The sequence below is a fragment of the Brassica napus genome, chromosome A1, assembly GCF_020379485.1.
Source record: "Brassica napus cultivar Da-Ae chromosome A1, Da-Ae, whole genome shotgun sequence".
In the NCBI taxonomy this organism is placed as follows: Eukaryota; Viridiplantae; Streptophyta; class Magnoliopsida; order Brassicales; family Brassicaceae; genus Brassica; species Brassica napus.
The window spans coordinates 19757577-19781004 of record NC_063434.1 but is presented as its reverse complement, the minus strand read 5'-3'; the positions used below and the strand labels follow the sequence as shown (position 1 = coordinate 19781004).

Sequence of the window (23428 nt, the reverse complement as noted above, 5' to 3'; positions counted from 1 at the left end):
CTTGCCGATTGTTGGTTATTTGCTACTTGGCTTGCCTTATCTGAGTAATTTTTTTTTACGACTTGATACTTGACTTGCTTGAAAAAAGTACTTGCTTTATCAAGTACTTGGAAAAAAAATTAATACTTGCAAGTAATTTGTCTTATCCCTTGATTAAATACAAAAAGATACATCTTCTAAATTTTTAACATTCAAAAGTCCCATAAATTTTCAAAGAAATAGACAAAAATAAAAATAAGCGTTCAAAATATTGAAAGACCATATGAAACTCAATGTTTCTCCATTTTATTTCAATGTTCCAAAAGAAATTTGCAAGTAACAAGTATTATTTAGCAAGTAACAAGTATTTTATAGAACAAGTAACGAGACAAGTACCAAAAAATAAAACGATACTTAATACTTGTCTTTTCTTTGCAAGTAGTAAAAAATTTTGACTTGATAGTACTTGTCTTGCTAACGGCAAGTACTCGGCTTTCCAAGGCAAATACGGGTCAAGAAACGAGTATAAGGTGAGTATCGAGTATTGATGCCCAGCCATAGGTTGATGAGCTCTATTTATATAATCTTTGGAAGTTTTTCTTTTGACAACACATAATCGTTGGACGTTAACTATGTCAAAAGCCCTAATAAATATAGTGGACCTATCTTCCATATCTTGTTTATCGTCACCATCATCTTCGTCTTTCTCTCTTCTAGTTTCTTAACTTTTAATTCAAGCGACCTAACCAAAAATCCAGAAAAGTTCAAATTTTAAAACTTAGAAATAACAATACACTAGATTTTGACCCGCGCTTGAAAAGCGCGGATTTGTTTTTGTAATTAAATATATTTTAAACAAATTTCTATATAAGATAATGTATAAGTTTGAGCATATTTATCCAAAAACACAGACCAATCCGTACTAAACTGAAAAACCAAAATTGAACTGAATTGCATAAATAATAGAGCAAACCATATATCTATGACTGAAAAATTGAAACCAAACCGAGAACCAAATGAGTACCTGAATTTTCAAATAAAAATTATATATTTAAAAATATTAATTACATTCAATTTTAAATAACCAAATATCATAAAAATTCTATTTATAAACCGGATAACCCAAAAACTTGAATTACCTGAATATTTTTATTTGGTTGATAAATAATTTAGTTAACCAAAAGTATAAATTATGTATATAATTATTTAATTAAAATATATATATAACTATGTTTAATATAACACATAGTATCAAAACTATTTTCAAAATAATATTATGTTTTAAAATAAGTAAATTTTGTTCTAAAACACAATTCTACTGCTAACCTATTTTAAAGTATCGATATAGTGTTAATACGTAACTATGTGTTTTCAAAGTTTTTAGAAGTTATCACTAACCGATTTATAATTAGTTAGACTAAATATTTAACAGAAGCAAAGATAAATAGCCATTTTCTGAAAATATAGCAGATGGAAAGATTGAACCGGTTTTATGTAGACCATAATCATATATATGGATTCGTATAAGAACTGGTTTGGTATTAAATAATACAACCAATTTGGAATATTAAGTTGTGACAAACATCCTTTAGTTTGTGAATGATAATGCTGAAGTGTTCATATATATAACATGGTTAATGAGATCAATTTAGTTAATAAGGTTGGTATAAAATAATGGTTGATCTCTGTAAAAGATGCAATTTTTTTATAATGGATATTGTATTATGTTTATAGTCTCCAAAGATATTTACTATTAAATAAATCACAAGTAACCATTACAAATATAGGGTGGACATTATTTAATAATAACACAAAATAATTATGATAGAATAATGTGTATATAGTAAATGTATATGTAGAGAATTAGGTTAGTATCATTTTTTATGACTAATTTATCTTTAGTGAAGAATAATGAAGTTAGTAGTATGAGAAATAATAGGAATTCTAGTTAAATGAAATGGTCTAACTATGACTTGTTTTAAGTAGATTTTTAGGACTCCTTCCCTTTTAATAGTATTGATTTACACTTCCACGCTTATATAATCAAATGGTTGTGGTAGCTTTCGTGGAAAGTACTAAGAAACCAAAGACCAAAGTAATCAGGATGGCAACTACAAATTTCACTAGAAACAGTCTTGCATTTTAAAACTTTAATAAACCAATTGATCATTGACTAGGTTATTATTGTTTATCACCAATTCACCGCCTCCACTATATTCAATGACATTTAATTACCATCCATTTTGATGCTTATATATTTTCTTTAAAATGTTATTTTAATTTATGCACTTTAAATAAACGAAAACGATTTTTAGTAATGTTATAGTATTAAATTCAACACTTCATGGAACGCATGTATAGCCTTATTATACTTGAAAGACCACTTCACCGAGATAGCAATAAAGTTACTCCCTCGCCTATATAACCAAATGGTTGTGGTAGCTTTTATGGAAACTACTAAGAAGCCAAAAGCCAAAGTAACCAAGTGGCACACACAAAATCTTCATAAAAAACAGCCTTGCGTTTAAAATTCTCTTTTCCATCCACCTAGAGTTTGATCAAAATGACACCTGAATCTCCCATGGACTCTATTTGTGCAACCGAGAAGAAGCATAATGAAAGAGCCTATGTTACTTTTTTGGCAGGTAATGGAGACTACGTGAAGGGAGAGGTGGGACTAGCAAAGGGTTTGCGAAAGGTTAAAAGTGCGTATGCTCTAATTGTTGCTATCTTACCTGATGTCCCTGAGGAGCATAGAGAGATCTTAAGGTCTCAAGGGTGTGTTGTCCGTGAGATCGAGCCTGTATATCCTCCAGAAATTCAAGATGCATATGCAAGGGCTTATTATATTATCAATTACTCAAAGCTGCGAATTTGGAAGGTAAATGTAGATATATACAGTACTATATTAAATCTGGATATAAAGTGAATTTGTGTTTTACCATTCGTGAAAAAAAAGCAGATCATCCGTAAAAGAAATAATGAAAGTAAGTGGTCACTTACTCATTATTAAGCCAACAGAATAACATTTATACATTTATTTTGATTCTCTGACTTTTCATGTTATTATATTATTGTCAAAAAATGTATGTTTTTCGAATACTTCTAGTCTGAACTGAATTATTTTTATTTTTATTATATACCCGTTTATATACATATGTAGTAAAACATATTTGACAAATTGATAATCCTATTTATCCTCTGGATTTTTCAATTATATTTCACCTTTCTTTTTTTTCTATTTTGTGCTGAAACATTTCACCTTTTCTTGAATCGATATAAAACTAATTACTTATTTTATTCGAGTAAGATATGTTTACCATATTTTAACTTATTTGAAACCTTTTATACATTATGAAATATGATCGGTTAAATAACAGATGTGTTTTTTTTTTTGTTTTTTTCCTTTTCAAAATAGTATTTTACTAGGATAAGACATGTGCTTTGCGCAGGGTGAGTTTATAAATATATTATCGATAATTTTTATATATTTGATCATTTTATTTATAGATATAAAATGTTTTTTGTTGTTATTATATAAATTTTTTCGATGGACCGGATCAAATTTTATTAAAAATTGTGGAACTAAACTATAATAATATATCATGGACTGATCGGATTAAAATTAAACAAATTAGGACACAAAAACTTTATTTTTTTCCACCGAACACATTCTTGAAAAAAAAAGAACATGTATTGTTTCCACAGTTGAATTATTTTGACATTTATCTTACATATAATTTTGAAAGGGTTCAGATCAACCATCGAATTAATACATGTCATTTTAATGATTTTAGTCGTATGTTTAAGAAAAACTTACATTTTTGTAATTTTAAGTCGTTTTAAAAAATTCAAAATATAACATATAAAAAAATCTAACATATAAGAAAAACATAACATATAAAGTTTCCTCATTTATGTAATTTAAATTCATTTAAAATTTTTTAAAATATAACATATAATATTTCCTCATTTTTGTAATTTAAAGTCATTTTAAGAAATTCAAAATATAACATATAAAAAAATCTAATTTTTTATTATATGGTTAATATAATTGTTTAATTTTTTTTAATAATATGAACAAAAATGAAGAATGATGCAAAAATTGTTATCAATTTTTTTATTATTCATAGTCATTAATTGTCATATATATGTTAATCATATTAGATAATTTTGTAGTTTTTATTTAATGAAAGAATCCACGTTTTTTATATTTTTGGTTAATATAATATTCCCTATTTATTGGATTTGGACCATTATTTTTTTAATTAATTCTTAAATCGTCACATAAACTAAATTGTCATCATAATTAAGTGACGCCTAAACATAGTTTCTTTTCAATTAGTAGGTTACAACTTTTTAAATGATCATCAATTAATATATAGGGAACTATAATTTCTTGTATACATTTTCTATGTAATATATATATATATATATCAAAATATGTATCTTTATCCTTTTAAGATTAGTAATTTGTTGTATAATTGTATTTAATATTTTGTATATATTAAAATATGATAAAGTGGTTTGACACATCACATTAATATAATAAGCTAGGCTCCACTATCAAAAATAGATCTTGATTGTTTGTTGGTGTTTCATTTAAGAGTCTACAAGTTATTGATATCTTTTGTTTCAAATGATAATCACTGTTTAGTATTCTTTTTACTCGAAACTTTTCCCTAAATCTATTCTATTAAATTAGAAACATGACCTATTGATATAAGTTTAGTCCAACATTTTTCTCACATGATCTACTTCAAAATAACTGTAACTACTTTTTATTAACCCTCCACTTTAATCCCAAAAATCTCGGGAACCATTTCACTCTAATGCATACATTAGTGGATGATCATATATCTATATTATTAAAAGAAAAGTACTTATTAAAAAATATCTGTAAGTTTTTTAACTTATTTACACTTTCATGCCACTGAGAATTAAATTAAACTACATATTTTAATGCTTGTCTTTTTCAGTTAAATTAATAAGTTTTCCTTAATCAAATTTAAACTTAATATCATTAAATGAACCTACATATTTTAATGCTTGTCTTTTTTAGTTAAATTAATAAATTTTCTTTAATCAAATTTTCTTTAATCAAATTTAAATTTAATGTCATTAAATGAACCTAAAAATACATCATATTTAACGTAGCTTATTACGGACGAGTACGACCCAATAATGAACTTGCATTTTATTTTTACGAAAACGTGAATCAGTTGACGTATGTAATATTTAAAATATATCAACTACAATATAACAAATGCATATAATCTTCCTATACTTAAGTTTGAAATGATCATGTTCAAGTTTTATATAGTCAACTTACATCATGCATCAATCGATGTACAATATTCAAACCACCTACAGTTTTTATTTTCCTTATAGGATGTATCAACCAACCATTCATCCTATTGATTTTCTAAGCTTTATAAAAAAATAAATCAATAAATACAAACTCAAAATTCAATATCTTCTATTAATCAAAAGATAATATCTTCAATGTCGTATCTTTAATGTACTTATTAAATATAGAAACTGTAACCATAATTACACTAATTATAAGAATAAATTTGATTACAACCAATTGATTTATTACTTCGGTAATTGATTTGCTTGCAGAAGAGGAAACAATAAATTTAAAATTTGTAAGAATATAAAGATATAGGATTCCAACCAATTGTCTATATTTGCGTATGATTTTCGCATAATAAGCTTCAAATTGAACATTGAAAAAGATAGAGAGATTTTTTTAATCTTTTACTGACATAGAACTTAAACAAAATGCAGAGTTAAATGTAATTTTTTTGTTACACTTCCCGAAAAAAATAGTTACAACATGGGCTTTCATAATATGGCCTTTTAACATATTAATGTTATGGACATTTAATAATTATCTTGACGAAAAACAGAGACTACAAATAATTTATTATTAATAAAATTATTTACAATTTGATGACTAATTCATCGCCTATTTTTATATGTTAAATTTTTCATATAAGTTTAAAAATCATTGTATTTTTTAAATATGTATAACTAATTTATAATCTTTTATGCCATACTAAGTCATAATATAATATTTCTTGATATTTTACATTAATAATCATTGTTTTTATATATCGTCTACAATTTTCTAATTACGTCTGTTTGTTCTATTTTTTATATGATATCGAATATTCGTCATAAATAGATGGTTTAAGATACCAACAAATTATTGACTTGGTGAATATAATATATCAAATATTACAAATACATCATTTAGTTAAATAAATAACCAAAAATCAAAAATTCATAACGCGGGTCAGGATCTAGTCTAATCTATTAAAACATGAGTATAAAAATGAATTAACCCTGACTTTTCCTTTTTATTTACAATTTCATGCCACTAGATTAATATGACGTCGTTTTAAATAATACCTAAATTACCTAACAATTTTGTCGTCACTTATCATTTAATAACTCTAAGTCTCTAACCGAACCAAAATTGTAAACTGTCGTTATATTCTCTGCACCATCATCGGTTTATTTATCTCTGCAAATCAAAACAAAATGTATAAATACTTTACCACATCGTGCTTTACAATTTAACCATTTTTGCTTTAACCAATTGTAAACATTCTTCTCCATGCAAGGGACTTTTTATCATCTAAACCATTAATTTATATATGTATTTTTCTGTTTAGTCTGATCTTTTTTTTTGATCAATTGTAAAGTTTGCAACATCGTGTTTTATTGTGTAATTGAATCATAGAAAAACCCTAATCCCTGCTTTTTCGGCGGCCGCCGCCTCGTGCGGTCGCCGGATCCGCTTATCATTCTCTTGTGTGTCTATGTGTTTATCTCAATCTCTTCTCTGTCCCCTTCGTTTTTCTGCAGTATTGTCGTAGTGAATGAGCTTTTGCTTGAAGTTCAGATCTGGTGTTGCTCTCTTTAGATCTGGAAGTTTCCGGCGTTTGGAGTTGCTTGAGGATGACCTCTCTTTCTGGCGTGTTCGTCCTCTATTCTTGTTGCAGACTCTGCGATTGGTTTTCTCTGTTCCAGGCAAGTTTGATCCGAGCGTGGTGGCGCTTGAGACGGTTTTTTTTATCCCCTCTGGTGCCCAGATTCCCTTCCGGTGTAGCAGCTGGTGCTTTATGGGCCTCACGATGGGTTGGGGTTCTAGGTTTCACCATTCGCGTAAGATCCGTGCTCTCTATTAGTTTGAGGTTCCTTTGTTGGTTCTCCGAGAGATTCTGCCTCCTAGTGGAGAGATGGTTTTGTCGTTCGTTTCCGGTTCCTAGTGGAGCTACGGTCTTTGTGTGTTTGTTGACTTGCTCTATCTCCTGCGACTTTCTGATGGCAAGTTGGTTACATTTTCAGCGGCCACTGTTAGGTTATCATAAGCCATAATTAGTGAAAATTGGTCTTTTAGAGAAGGATCTCAAAAATTTGTGTTCTTTTCAAGCCATTACTGTGGATAAAAAAGGAGCCAGTTTAAAAGATCCGAGTTTGTGCTTTAACAATATGGACCCTAATTTTGGATCTTTCCATGTCAAAGACAAATGGCACATATCTGTGTTATCTCTGTGATCTCATTTGTTCATGCTTCAGATGCTAGCGTGTACATGTTGCATTGTTCATGCTTAAAACATGAAATCTTAGTTCATCGCTAATAGTGTCACAAGTGTTCACCGTTATCAAGCGTCTCTTGCGACATGTGGTCCTCAATGGCTTGACCTCACTATCTGAGAAGAGGCATCCAATGATGGCGTATAGTCACATGGATGTGGCGCTGTGGATATTATGTTCTCCATGCAGCTATCCTTCGCTTCTTCAGTCCACTGCAATTTGATATGACACCTAATGGTGTATTCTTTTTACTTTCTATATTATGTTTCTTGTTTTCCCTCAATCCTCTGTTTGTGAGGTGTGTGTGCTTTAGGGGGCTCATTTGTTAAACTATTCGTTATTGAATACAATCAGCGTTAAAAAAAGAATCATAGATAAAATGTTATTTTTAAATAATAAACGTACTTGATTTAAGAATAAGATTAGATTTACAATCATTATCATTTGACATATTATTTAATAGTTTCCAAATTATAAAATTCCTAAAACGTTTCCTATTTCCACGCAACAATCTTTAATCAAACCCTGTCAAGCAATACAATTGGTGAAGCGATCCAGAAACAAAACTTGCTAATCACGTACGAATAAATACAATTATTCCTAAACTCAATAACAGTCCAAAGTTTTCCCTATTTTATGGCATTTATCATAACAAAAAGGAAATCAATATCTACTAAATCCGCATATTCAGAAATAAACTTGCAAATCACGTTTAGCTAATCTTTACCAACAAGATTTTTCTGTTTTAGATGATCATTTAAATCAACAAGGAATGTGTATTTAATAATATAAAATCGTATATTCCATAAGCAAAGATTTCGAATCACACCTAACAAAATCTTTTATTAAATACTACAATTTAACCTACCCCTATAGAAGCGACTATATATATATACGACTACTCTATTGCGTCAAAATATAAGCAGTGAACCATCTTCAACCTAAATATGTCTTTAGCGAACAATTTTCAGCTTCTAACAAAAGTTAGACCTTTCAAAAATAATTGGCAAGTTAAAGTTAAATGCTTACATTCCCCATATATTTAAGCAAGCACATGAAATAATATGATATATCAATCTTTAAAATAAAAAATTCTGCACTTGCCTAATTTATGGAATATTATTTCTCTATATACTATCATATAAACTGGAATTGCGTTGATTTAAATGCCAGTTACATTTAAAACCAAAATTCAGCATACCTATTTATAAGGAACAATACCTTTTCCTAGAAAAAAAATCTGTTTGCTTATCAAATTGAGCTTTTTGTTAATTATTGGGGTCCATGTTTGTTACTATTATATCATAGTTATCCATTTAGATTAATTGTATGAATAGGTAAGTTTAGTACAATGGATCAAAATAAATCCAAAGAATATATATATATAATTAAAATAATAAAGCAAGTAACCTATTTTATCTAATATAGTTAAAAAAAACAACATATTGCACAAAATACTTATTTTTAAGAGAATATATACAGTAAATATGTATAAGTTTACAATAAAAATATCATCTAGTACCTATTTATCTAATCTATTAAAAACTAAAAATGTATATTCAACATAAATAATGAATTATCATAATAAAAAAATAATATATATAAAAAAATTGATAATTCACCATTATTGTTATATATCTACATCGATTCTAACCCATCAAGATATATATATATATATATATATATATATATATATATAAACAACTAAAACAAATGACAATTTAAAACAATTACGAAACTGATTCATATAAACTATAAAATTATATTAAATATTGTTAGGTGGTTAAAATATATACAATCAATCATGTATGAAAATTTTGAATAATATAAAAGTTAAATAAAATATCTGTGTGGGCGCACGGTAAGAATCTAGTTGAAAATATTAAAACTTCCACTTCTATTGAATTCACAATAAAAAACAAACTAAACTGAATGGCCACTAAAATAAATTAAGATGGATGCATTGTAGAGAACATATAACTGATGCATTTTTTGTATTTAACTGTCCACTTTATATGTTTATACAAAATTTATGGACACACAAACTAATAATTTTAACCTATTTAATTTTCTAAATATAAAATCTTGCACAAGTTCAAAATTCAGCACTACAAACAATGTTTAACTTCTTTTTAACAATGAAAACACAAATATGAAAATTAATTTTCTAAACAAAAGTTTAAAACAAAAAATTTACCTGCTTTTTGAAAGGGCGGGTCAGAATCTAGTTGTAACTTAATTCAGTTAATTGACACAAACAACTTACGCTTTACGTAATTGCCTTTTAAATTTACAAAAGTATTTTACAACAAAATTATAAACTTTTGAAAAATGCAAGTTATTTTCACATCCCAACACAAACACAAACTTTTTTTTAAACAATCAAGACCGTATACTATATGCATGTACGATCAATCTTACATGACAATACTGTATACATGTGTATGTGATAGTTATATTGATGCTGATTTACATCTTAATCTTGCAGTTTGAAGAGTACAGCAAGATGATTTACTTAGATGCAGACATACAAGTCTATGGCAATATCGATGACCTCTTCGATATGGAAGACGGTTATCTACGCGGCGTGTTGAGTTGTTTCTGTGAGAAAATATGGAGCTACTTGCCTCTATACTCGATCGGGTGGTGTCAGTACCGTTCAGCGGTTACGTGGCCGGCCGAGATGGAATCTCTTCCTCCTCCTCCATACTTCAACGCAGGTATGTTTGTTTTTGAGCCTAACCCTTTGACATATGAAAGTCTCCTTCATACCCTCCAGATCACACCACCTACACCATTTGCGGAGCAAGTGAGTCATACATGGATTATAACTATGGGGTTTCGGTAATGATGTTCCAAATCTTTTTTGATGTAATTTTTTTTTATTTGGATTACTTTGACAGGATTTTCTCAATATGTTCTTTGCGAAAGTTTTTAAACCGGTCCCTCCGGTTTACAACTTGATTTTGTCTGTGCTTTGGCGTCATCCGGGAAGCGTTAACCTGGAGACAGTCAAAGTTGTTCACTACTGTCCACCTGTAAGTACTTTCAAATACATTACGGTTTGAAAATGTGTATAAATTCACATTTCATTTTCGAACGTTTCAAAATAGTCCCAAATGAAATTTAGAAAACTTAGATAATTACTTCTTTTAAAGTTTTATTTTTCTTATTATATAGAAGACTATCTAAGTTTGCAACTATATACATTTTAAACTGTTTCAAAAATGTGTAAAAATTACAAGACGTATAATATTTATTCCCCGTAATTTCATTATGTTGCACACTGTACGTTTATATATCCAATTTTGTATGGGAACTGATTTTCTACTAAACCATTTTGTCATGTGATATAATATACATCCCTTTCTTATTAATCAAGAAACATTTTTAATGAGTAACCTTGATTTAGTAAATTAATAACAAATTTGCCATTTTGCATACGTGGCAATACCACAGCTCTCCTGAGCAATCTTAATTAAAACACCTTTAATTACTAGAGAATTTACAACAATTGCCATTGAGACTCATAATTACATATTTTTGTTAGTGTGTTATAAACTTATAACATAAGATCGTTCTTTTGAAAAACATGATCACAAAACAATGTGCACAAGTCTTCGCTATCTGTTTATGTGCACAAGTCTTCGCTATCTGTTTAGGTAGAGTATCAACTTTTCACACGAGGTTGTCATTTAGTGGAGAAGAGAAAATAAAATTTTCACTCTTAATTATTTCCTGGAAAAAGTAGATTTTCTATGTTTCTTCTCGATCCAAGAACTAATGTTTATGTCTCCGGCGGATTGATGTTGCTGTTCATTGTCGTCTTTTGAAACCCAGGTTTGATTTTCCTCAATCCCCAAGCAATTCTGGAAATTTTGAGCTTCATGAATCAGAGAAAATTAGGTGTATGAACTAAGGGACCTTGAGTATGTCAATTGATCTCCTATGTAAGTGTTCATTATTCAAAGCCTGAGTTTAATTTCGAAACTTTTCCTCTTCAATGTGCTAATTTCAGTTTCTGAGATTCGATTTGCAGATAAAAAAGCAAAAGAGAATATGTAATCCCCTATATATTAATTGAGGAACATTTGAAAAGATGTAACCTCAATTTTGTATTAATTAAAAGAGACCCCAATATATAGGTGGCACTCAATTAGGTAGTCAATTACATTCAATTGAAAAATAAGTAGGTCCACATTCGATTTTTATATGTTGTTAGATATATAAGTTGGTCAAACTATATGATATAATGATATGATATGATATTTTCTTTCCTTAAATAAAACCTACGGAATTACCATAAATGACTAATATATATATGACAATTAATGATTTTAATAATAAAGATTTGATAACAATTTATATCTCCTCCATCATTTTTTGTTTAATTTTATATTATTAAAATAAATTAAACAATCAAATTAGCTATAAACATAAAATTTAGATTTTTTTCGTATATGTTATATTTTGAATTTTTAAAAACGACAATAAATGACTAAAACTATTAAAATTATTATGTTAAAAATTAATGATCAAAGGTTTAACATTTTTATTATAAGAAGATACACATGATTATAAAACCATATGAGTAAAAAATATCATTTAATAATAAATAAATATATATATAGATTAAACACTATATACCATAAGATTACATAAATATTTTAATATCAAAACTTTCAATGAATTTTCAAGAACATTTATAAATTATAAACTTATTAAAGATTTCAGATTGAAAATTTTGTTATCGATGATTTAAATATTTTGTTATAAAACGATATGAATGATCATAGAACCGTATGATTATAAATTCTTATTTAAAAATAACTATACAAAATATACTATTCTTAAAAAAATAGGTGGGTCCATCTTAACTTATATTACACTTTTTATTAAACTAACAATCGAATTGATAAATAACGTACCAAAAAATGTTTTGCACTTTCCTTAAATAAAAGCTACGAAATTACCTAATATGATTTACGTATATGTGAAAATTAATTATTATGAATAATAAATATTTGATAACAATTTTTGTATCTTAGTTCTTTTTTTAATTTTATATTATTAAAATATATTTAAAAATCACATTAAATATATAATAAAAAAATTTATATTTTTTCTTATATGATATATTTTGAATTTTTCAAAACGTCTATAAATTATTAGAAATTTGAAGATTCCCACTCTGAAAATTTTGTGATCAATAGATTAATTTTTTGTCATAATAAGTTACAAATGATCATAAAATTGTATTAATATGAACTTTTATTTAATATTATAAGAAGATACACATGATTTTAAAACCATATGAGTAAAAAATATAATTTAATAATAAAACATATATATATATATTATACTATATACCATAAGATTACATAAATATTTTAATATTAAAACTTTCAATGAATTTTCAAAAACATTTATAAATTATAAACTTATTAAAGATTTCACATTGAAAATTTTGTTATCGATGATTTAAATATTCAGTTATAAAATGATATGAATGATCATAGAACTGTATGATTATAAATTCTCATTTAATAAATGACTATATAAAATATACTATTCTTAGAAAAATAGGTTGGTCCATCTTAACTTACATTATATTTTTTATTAAACTAACTATCGAATTGATAAATAATCTACCAAATATTTTTTTGAACTTTTCTTAATTAGAAGCTACGAAATTACCTAATATGATTAACGTATATATGAAAATTAATTATTATGAATAATAAATATTTGATAACAATTTTTGTATCTTAGTTCTTTTTTTTAATTTTATATTATTGAAAGATATTAAAAAATCACATTAAATATATAATAAAAACATTTATATTTTTTCTTATATGTTATATTTTAAATTTTTCAAAACGTCTATATATTATTAGAAATTTGAATATTCCCACTCTGAAAATTTTGTGATCAATAGATTTTTTTTTTTGTTATAATAAGTTACAAATGATCATAAAATATAACGCATATGAATTTTTATTTAATAAATATTCAAACTAAATAATATATATATATATATATATAAATACTAATGATTTAAAGCAATAAGATTGGCTGATCAATTTAGTCGTCCAGTTGAAATCTTTCAAAAGTATGTGAAAGACTAAAGTCAAAGTAAATATGGATTTAGAATAGTAGTTATATTTTACTAACCGAAATACCGAAAAAAACCGAACCGAACCGAAACCAACCCGATATCCGGATTGAATACCCCTAATCCAAATGAAGCCAAACTATTGTTTCATTCTCTAAAATATAATAAAAATAATAACTTAATCCCGCGCAAGGCGCAGATCTTATCCTAGTATTTATTATCATATAAAACTAATATATATTTTGTCCTAAACACAACTTTATAAAAAACATGTCTCGATCGGAAACGAAAATTTTGTCCATTTTTCTTCATTTTGTGTTATTGATGAAGTTTAAGATGATAGGGAGCCAAGCCATGGAGGTACACAGGAGAAGAGCCTAACATGGACAGAGAAGACGTAAAAATGTTAATTAAGCAATGGTGGGATATTTATAACGACGAATCCCTTGATTTTAAAGCGAAAAGCGCTGCCGATTTGAAAGAAAATCTGTCTACATCAACAATCATAGCTTCAGTACCCGGACCGTCAGTTACATATTTGTCTCCTCCTGCACCTTCCGCCGCTTGAAAAATCTTAAACAAGAGATTGTGTTTGAAGGTGTGATTTGGCTTGTTTTTGAATTATTATGTTGGTGTGTTTTGATTCTCATTTTCTATATTTTATTTGTGGTTTGAGTTATTTGGTATATTAGTCTACGCCTATAACGTTTTATTGCAAATTATAAAACTTCATATTTGTATCTGTGTTTATCTACTCAATAATATACTATTAGTATAAGAAACAGTAGTAAAAATAATCGTCTATAGCACTATAGATTTTTTTATGGGTATATGAAGAGTTAACCACGAAAAGCCGCGAAAAAATTGTAGCTATATGTTCGTAGCCATTTTAAATCTTACTAATCAGAGTCGAAAAACCACGATTTTGTCACGAAAATATCGTAACTAAAATGGTCATGTTTTGTCACGAAAAATATTGTACCTATCCTATCAATATCCTTTTGATTTTCTTTCTTACATTACCCAAAGAGAATCTTAATATGTTATATTTATGTTCCGTCCTAATGCACTTGAGCGAAGATGCACTCTGCAAAACTCTGAAGAGTTATATTATCTCAACAATATTTTGCTAATGATTCATATTTGTAAAGTTATATTATGTTTTCATGATAGTAACTATATCTTGACGCTCACTGACTAACTTCCTATAAGAATGTATCTAGGTGCATTACCATTTTAGAGTAATATATATTTCACGATGATGACTATAATTTGCAGTTTTTTCTTCTCAAATCTACACAAAAAGTGGTATGCTCAGCAAAGCGTGATATAGGATAAAGATTTATCCAACGCATTATAGATCTGCATGGGAGAATATACTTTTGAAACCTTTCCCGATTATGTAATTTTAAATCGCTACTAATCCACTTCTTCAGATGTATATATACGTAACAATAAGCTATTGCATGCTAAATATGATTGCAGACAGTCCTCTTAAACCTGATTGGCTGAAAAGCAGTTCTTGGTTTCAATAACTTGTAACCGGATCTTCATTAATTTTTTAATGACATTTACAATTTATCAACAAAAAAAGAGAGAAGCTTTACCTATTTGAATGGCCAGAAGGAGTTTTTCCAGATAGACCACAATGATTTGTATCCATATCTTCTTGTTAATATTGGCTCTGGCGTTAGCAACTTAGCATGATCAAGGTTGTATTATGGTTTGGCTTTCCCTGAGCACTTATATTTGTTTCATTGTTTGCAACTACAAAATATTGGCTCTAGCGTTAGCATGATCAAGATTGTTCTTGTCTAGGTCGATGGAGATGGAAAGTACGAGCGAATAAGTGGAACACGCCTTGGTGGAGGTACACTTTTTAGGTCTTGGAAAGCTTTTAACAAAATGCAAGAGTTGACTTTCTTATGTCATTCTATTCATGCAATTTCCTCCTTTCCTGAGTAACTAATATCTCTCAGTTTCAGTTACGATGAGCTGCTGGAGTTAAGTCACCATGGTAACAACAGAGTAAGTGACATGCGTCTGGGGAATATCTAGGGTGGAACAGACTACTCAAAGGCAATCTGATTAACATTGGTTGGTTTTGCTGAAACATCTGCTTATGTTCTGGATTGGTATCATTACAAGGAATATTCATTCTCCCTGGGTAGATTAGTCTCTCCTCAACAGCCATCGCTTCCAGCTTCAATGGCAAAGAACTCGAAGAGTATCAGCCAGACGATGTAGCAAGATCCCTTCTAATAAGAATGATATCAAAAAAACATTGGTCAGGTGTCTCTTGCAAAACATTTCCATGCACTTTACAGTATTCGAAGCCATTGATGTCCTTCTGACAAGATTGTATCGTTCTCTCTGTCTCTGTCTCTACAGATTACTTACTTGAATGCACGATTCGGTCTTAAGCGTATTTTCTTTGGTGGGTGTTCCATCTGCGGGCTTGTGTACACCATGGATACAATATATGTTGCTGTTCATTTTAGGTAACTACATAATAGATCAAAGTTTATGTTTGTATCTGATGAGTTAGGATTTTCGGTTGATTGTATAACAAGGAAGCCTTCGCTAGGTTCCTCGACATCCATCCTGCATTGATTACCTCCTGTCTTTGTGACGAGGGGTTCCTAGGACTTTGTGCCGTATTAATTGCATAGCGTCTTCGAGATGAAAATTCTCCAATCTTCATCCAATGAGCAAGGTTCCAAGATCTGATCTGGATATATTATGAGATGTGCCTTTGGAAAAAGCTGTCTTTAATATATTAAACTCCTTTTCTTTAATATTCAAAAAAAAAAAAAAGCTGTCTACGTACCCATATCGGGATCAAGCCAAACGTAATTCTTAGGTAATATCTTGTCTTTGGCATGAGGTGTGGCTGTCAGAGGGAACTCCTTGTTTAGCTGGTCATCTTAGTCTCTCTTCTAGTTAGGAAGCTAGAACAGAGGTCTCTTCTTCAAGTTGGCTTTTAGATTTCTCTTATAGCTAGGCAGCCGGGAGAGAGATCTCTTTTTGAAATAGGGTTTTAGATCTTTTTTTGTAGCTAAGAGCATTTCCAACCCAAGACCTCATTTTAAGGGGAGCAAAACCTCAAAATGAGAATTTGAAGGGTGGTTACTCCAATCATGAATCCTCAAAAAAATCCATAAATCTTTTTTTTTTGCATTATAGTCCTTGACATTAACAAAAATTACTAAATAAGAATAAAACTTTACAAATACATATAAAACATACTTTTAAATATTATACAACATACAATATTACAATATTATATAATAAAAATAATACAAATTACATATATAGTAAAACAGCACACATACACACAAATTTTAGAAAATTATGTTATGTAATTTGCTTTAATTTATGTTAAATTTGTTTGATACATTTTTATTTTGTGTGAGCTTTATTTAATATAATTTTCTCTTTGTGTGAATTTTATTTTGTGTGAGATTTAATTAATATATTTTTCTATTTGTGTAAATTTTATTTTAATGTTATGTAATATTTATTCTATTTTATTTTATTTTGGTGTATTTAAAATATTTTAAATAAAGTTAGTGGATCTATTTGTGAAAAAAATAGTTTTAAGGATTAAAAAGAAAATAAACAGTAGTTTTGAGGTTTTGAATAGTAAAACCTCAAATTTGAGGTGTCACTATTCAAAACGTTAAAATTTGAGGATTTGAAGTTGAATTGAAATGACAAAAACCTCAAAATTTGAAGATTTGAAATTGAGTTGGAGATCCTCTAAGCAGTTAGGAGAGATATCTCTTCTTGAGATAGACTTCTAGATCTCTCTTGTAGCTAGGCAGGTAAGAGAGATATATCTCTTGAGTTAGTATTCTAGATCTCTCTTGTAGCTATGAAGCTAGGAGAGAGATCTTTTCTTGAGATAGTTTTCTAGATCTATTAACTTGTGATGTGATATGTTCTCAAGTATCAGTTGCTTGGTTTCAGCATTAGTTTTGTAGACAATAATAATGGAAACACCACTAACCTTGCCCTTGATTCTAAAGATCAGTCTCTAGAAGATTGGTATATGGTACATGATAGTGCCAAGAATCTCGACACTAGATCTTCAAGGGACAGTCGTGGCGGCAGCTCATCTTGCTGGTTTTGGACTTCCCCCTGGCAACCACATAGATTAACCAAAATAAATTCTACTAGAGAAATGGAAGCAGAGACATATATGCGCTAAAGGATATTAATGAGAACGAAAGAAAGACAAAACCAGCCTTAGTTTCAAGAAAAGAAAAAAAAAAGCCAAAACCTTATATTTTTTTTTTTTTTTTTGTCAAACAGCCAAAACCTTATATCAAAACAAGAAACATCATTTTTTTTTTCTATATAAAAACAATAAATTATAGTATAAAAATTTATGGATATCCCCGGGCCTAATGGATAATCCGAGTACGTTTGTAGTTTCTAAAATTAGTTAAGGCTATAAAGGACATTACAAGCATTTTATGTTGAACGAAAAATTAAAATAAATAGTTGTTTTTTATAACCAAGTCTTTGGTTGCCAAAATTAGGGCGTACTCAAAATCGAATTTCGCATTCATTGGTTTCACTAGGTTTCGCGTTCATCGTGATTTCACAAGCTCTGTCTCGCCATCCATGGCTTCTCGATGCGCGTTTCATCAGGGATTCGAAAGCCGCAGTTTCATTACGATTTCGCAATTCTCCGTCTCATTTTCTCCCCTGATGAAAGGAATTCGGGAAATCGCATTTCGCAGCACTACGAGATCTCCGTCTATCGTCGATGGTGGATCTGGATCTGATCGGCCAAGGAGAGAAGAGAACCCTGTCAAGAGGGGAGAGGAGTCATCGCAATACCGACGCGGTCCCGGTTCAGGCTGAGTTGGGCCTGTGAGTGTTTGGACCAATTGGCTGAGTTGGGCCTGTTAGTGGGCCTGTTGCCGCCGATTTATATATAACTAGTATTATCACCCCGTGCTGAAGCACGGGAAAACTTTTCTGCTATTTAAATTATCTTTAAAATCGTAATAGTTTTATTTTTTGGTTAATAATAATTGAAATTATGTAAACACATTTTTTGGAGCTGCATATCACCTAGAAATATCATATCTGATTCATCAGTTTTATGTGTGTTTATTTTGTAATTAAGTCTTCTTAAAATAAATTTACTTAAAATTAATGTAATAAAAATCATGAAACTAAACATGTATATAAAACAGTTATTTTTTTATAATAGACTTACAAAAAGTTTTTAAAATCCTCTAATACACTCTTTTATAAGAAAACATAAATATGTGAAATAGTCTAAACCATAACAAAGAAATTTGTAAATACCCAATTTGTAGAGTTCTCATTTTTTTTATTACATCCAGTTTATTACAAACATACCCAGTTTGTTGCAGAGAAGGCGCATTGGTTTTCTTTTTTGGTTTGTCTTTTTTTATACTCTCCTTTCCGTTTCTGTTTTTTTTTGTAATGCAGTAATGCAGAAGCAAGGCAAGTAGTTTCTTAGATATTGGACAAAGAAGTAAAGAACATATTTTTAAATATCCATTTTCTAGATAATATGAGTTTGTTTGTGTTGATGTCAAAAAAAAAAGGAAAAAAAAGAAGATAATAGAGTTGAAATGCTTATCGTAACCTTAGTTGGTGCAGACCTTTGATCTCTCATTCTTTTTTGAAAATTTAAGTTTTGAAAGTGAAGCATAACCAAGTGCCATTTTAACCTGAAATGAACAATTAAGAGATTGTTAATTGAGAATGAGAGGAAACTGAATCTATGTTAAAATAATTATTTAAAAATTATTAAAATAAGTGTAATAATAAATGTGTGTGAAATTTGTTTCTGTTCAGAGGAAGAACTGGACAGAAGAAGAAGGTAAAGAAGTCGACAGAAGGAGAATGAAGATATGAAGAAGAGAGTAAAATCTAGGTTAAAAAAAGTAAAATAAATAAGATTAAAAGGTAAATAGAAAATAAAACAAAACAGTTTCTGATCGTGATTTTATCTTAAAGATAGTGGTGATATTGGGAGAAAATTTAGGAATTTAGGTATTTGCAGTTTTTAAATTCGGGACCAGAACTTTTATTTTTAAATGGGCATTTTTTTTTATAAATAAATTCCATGTGTCAATATTTGATTTGATAGGTGACTTGTGCTTTAGTATATAAGGGATCAATAAAGACGGTTCGTAACCTTTCCCTCTCTCAATCTTTTACGAAAGTCTTCTGCATTTGTTCAAGAGTCCGTTCTTGGTTAGTTATTTTTCGGTTAGCATCTTCCTCTTTCACGTAATTCATATGTCTGAGTTACCATTGCTCTTCTTTCTTTGAGCTCGTTCTTCTTAATTCGATTTTGTTGTAAGTTCTCGCTCGTACCAGTTGTATAATTTGTTCATCTCCTTCTGAGTCTTAATTGATAAACATTATTAATATTGTTCATCATCTTCTTAACTCGACTTCGTTCTTATTGTGATTTGATTGATTGTTGTAAGTTCTTGCTCGTACCAGTTGTGTATTTGCTCATCTTCTTCCGAGTCTTAATTGATAAATGTTCTTTGGCTGTTCTTATTAGTACTTGATTCTGTTTGTTCTTAAAGAATCTTTTTAATAAATGCAGAAGAATGTCTCTACCAATGTGCCGTTATTGCGGAAGTTCGTCTGCGATCAACTACTGCTGGGTTGCGCGACAACCCAGGATCTGTTACGGACGCAGTAATGATTATGCGTATCAGACTCGTGGTCACCTCCAGAGTCCTATCTGTCAATTCTGTGGACAGAACCCTGCGTTAATTGCATGCTATCAAGAGAATCTCAAGCTCTGCTACCAGTGTTTTGTGAATCACCAGATATGTGTTCCTGCTCTTCACACACTGCACGTTATCCCTTTTTCCTCTCACATGGTGAGTGAGCGAGTCTTTTCTTATATAGATTGGTTCTTTTTAGTATGTACCCTACTTACAAATACTCTCTCCCGACAGGTATGCGCTCAACCTATAGGAGCCCTTGGTAATAGAGCAGGACGTGGTGCAGGAGAACGCGGACAAGGAGGGGGAAGGGGACATGACAGCGATGGAGGAAATAAAAGACCACGGACTGTCATCGGCCCAGAGATGCCGCTGCTGCAACTTCTTGACAAGCCTGGACCTAGTCAGCCTCATAGTCATCGTCAAGCAGGAATCATGAACTTGGATCTTATGTTTCACCAAACTACTCTCGCTGCACTTGAGGAGCAGATTATAAGTTCTGTCTCTCTCTTTACATATGCGTAGCTTTTGACCTGCTGGAAGATACTCCTCTTTAGTTTCTTATAGTATAGGTTGTGTTGCAGGATCATATGGTGGAACCCGATTGTCCAGGGGACTAGGCATTGGAACTCGGCTTCCTCTGCTTATTAAACTTCAGCATACTTCTAGCAGTGGATCCAATTCGATTGAGAATTGTATCACCGATGTCATCGCTGGTGAGTTCAGTGTCTATCTCTCCTGCAGTAACATGTACTAAGGTTGAGAGTATGCATTTGAAATTAGTGTCTGACTTTACACTTTTGTTCCAGGATCCACTAGCGTTTCAGGATCTACTGGAGGAGCATTGTTGGCACTCATGAAGGCTGCAAAAGAATCACTTCGAAAGATCCTAGTCCTAGGAGATTTCTCCGAGTACCCTCTTGATGGAAACATGCACTGCACCGATCGATTTGCTGTTATGTTTAGCGGCTATTTGGATGATGTGGAAGCGCAGCATGAGAACGTGGCTGAGTTCTTGACAAAGGAGTTAAAGTATCTAGATGCCTTTGGGGATGTCGACATGCCCGAGGATGTTATGTCCAGATCAGTATTCACGGCAATCCTCTCGCAGCTTCTGGATGAAATTCACCCGAAGCCTGCTGATTTCGTCAGTGGTGTATGGGACTACGTTGAAGCTGTTCTCTCATTGGTCATCACCAAATATTCAGACAATTTTCCACAGATTCAGTCTTCCCTCAAACGAGCTGGTCAAAGTCTTATCAGCAGGATGAAGGAACAATCAGTGAACCGGGTTGCTGAAATCCTTGAGACAGAGAAGCTGACTGATTACACATGTAATCGGACCTACATGACTTCGTGGACTCAGAAGATGAATGGACAACAAAGCTTCATCAATGCTGTTCTGCACGATGGTAGCAAACCTGCGTACTTCTCTTTAACAGGATTCGGTGACGTTCAGATTTCGCATCTACGCAAGTATCACGCTCATGTACTGCAAAAGGCGTTTGGAATGAAGATGAGGATTGCAGCCTACTGGCCTCTCGTCTCACAGAGAATTGTTGACAGCATTTCATCGCATCTTCAGCTCTCTGTGAATGATCTGGTCAACAGTCGCTTCGAGACAGAGATCTTGGCTGAAATGGTGGATTTTTGGGGTGGTGGAAGAGTTGAGAGGATGCTGCGAGGTGGTAAGCAAGAGAAGGAGATAATGGAGAGCAGTATCGGCCTCTTGAAGGACACTGTTGACGTCGTTTAGCTATTCCTCTTGTTTTAGACTAAATTGGCTTTGGCTTTCGCAAGTTTGTGTTCTGAGTCGGTTTGATTACTTTTCTGATGTCTTTTTTTCCTTCTTTTTGGCAAGTGATTGTTATCCATCTTTGTATGCACATATCAATGATTCAAACTTGACGATTGTATAGTTTCCATACAATATTTGAAGTACTTGTTATTGTAGAAATTATTTGTTTAACAAAACAAAGACAAACAAACGGAATAGCACAGTTAAAAAGTGCTCTCCCTCAGCTTTTTTAAGTCTATAAAAATCAAACCAACCGATCCATAACAAACAAAAATTAACAAAACAAAATTATTTCAAACCTGCATGAAACGGAAATATTAAAATTAATTCAGTGACTTTTTATTAGGTTTATAATGTGGAAACGCAATTACAAATTACATGACAGAACATATATATTCATTATTGTAGGAATTACATGTTTTTCTTTTGTCAAATAGTCATTCAAAGGGTTACAACCACCAACGTTTGACCAAAAGGTCGAGAAGCATAACGACAATAACAGAAAATAATCAAGTCACCAATAGGTGAGCTAAACAAAAACCCAGACACAGTGGGCAAAACACAGAGCTCCAGTAACTCAAAGGAGGAACCTCACAGCAGGAGCGAAACGTAAGCAGCACTTGAGGTTCCGAGTTGATGAGAGAACTGAGCCAACTAGGGCCACCAGACGTCACATAGGAATGAAGAAGAAGATCTCTCGATACACTAGCTGCTACTTCAGAGGCAACCCTATTCAAAGTCTGTGATGTGATAATTACCTGCATTGTGCAGGAGAGCACATATGTCGTTCAACACCAGCCAATCCAGAGGCACCCTTATCGAATTGGTGATTAACTCTTATACTCCTTTGGAGGAAACCTCAAGCATCACCCTATTCAAACGAAGATTATTCACCGATTCAACAGCCAAAAACAGGAATTACCTGTTTAACAAAACCAAAAAAACAAACAGTAGTGGGCGACTTATTACTAGGGTACGGTTAACTATTGATTTTTTCATCTGTTTTTTTACGCTAGTTCTTAAGTAATTAACTAGAATCTATATCATAGGATAATTAGTAGACAATAAAGTGTTACTGATTTCTTGAAACTATCCAAGATGAACTAAATAGTTATTCACAAAAAATTTTGGTCTGTAGATTTAGTGAACTTATCAGATCTATGAATTAACAAAGAGATTTGGTAT

General features: G+C 30.5%; 2 protein-coding genes across 2 annotated transcripts; both read left to right on the top strand.

The window, feature by feature from the left end:
- The first annotated feature begins 9512 nt into the window (after positions 1-9512).
- On the top strand, positions 9513-16947 carry LOC106377467 (galactinol synthase 7-like). The gene is made up of 3 exons (XM_013817708.3): positions 9513-10399; positions 10494-10628; positions 14049-16947. Exons 1-3 carry the CDS (start codon positions 10052-10054, stop codon positions 14271-14273), a joined length of 708 nt encoding a protein of 235 aa, XP_013673162.2. The 5' UTR covers positions 9513-10051; the 3' UTR covers positions 14274-16947.
- A 2694-nt stretch (positions 16948-19641) lies between these two features.
- LOC106450011 (dynamin-related protein 4C) lies at positions 19642-22402 on the top strand. The gene is made up of 5 exons (XM_048776098.1): positions 19642-19663; positions 20319-20601; positions 20680-20941; positions 21030-21161; positions 21255-22402. Exons 2-5 carry the CDS (start codon positions 20323-20325, stop codon positions 22199-22201), a joined length of 1620 nt encoding a protein of 539 aa, XP_048632055.1. The 5' UTR covers positions 19642-19663; positions 20319-20322; the 3' UTR covers positions 22202-22402.
- Positions 22403-23428: the final 1026 nt, after the last annotated feature.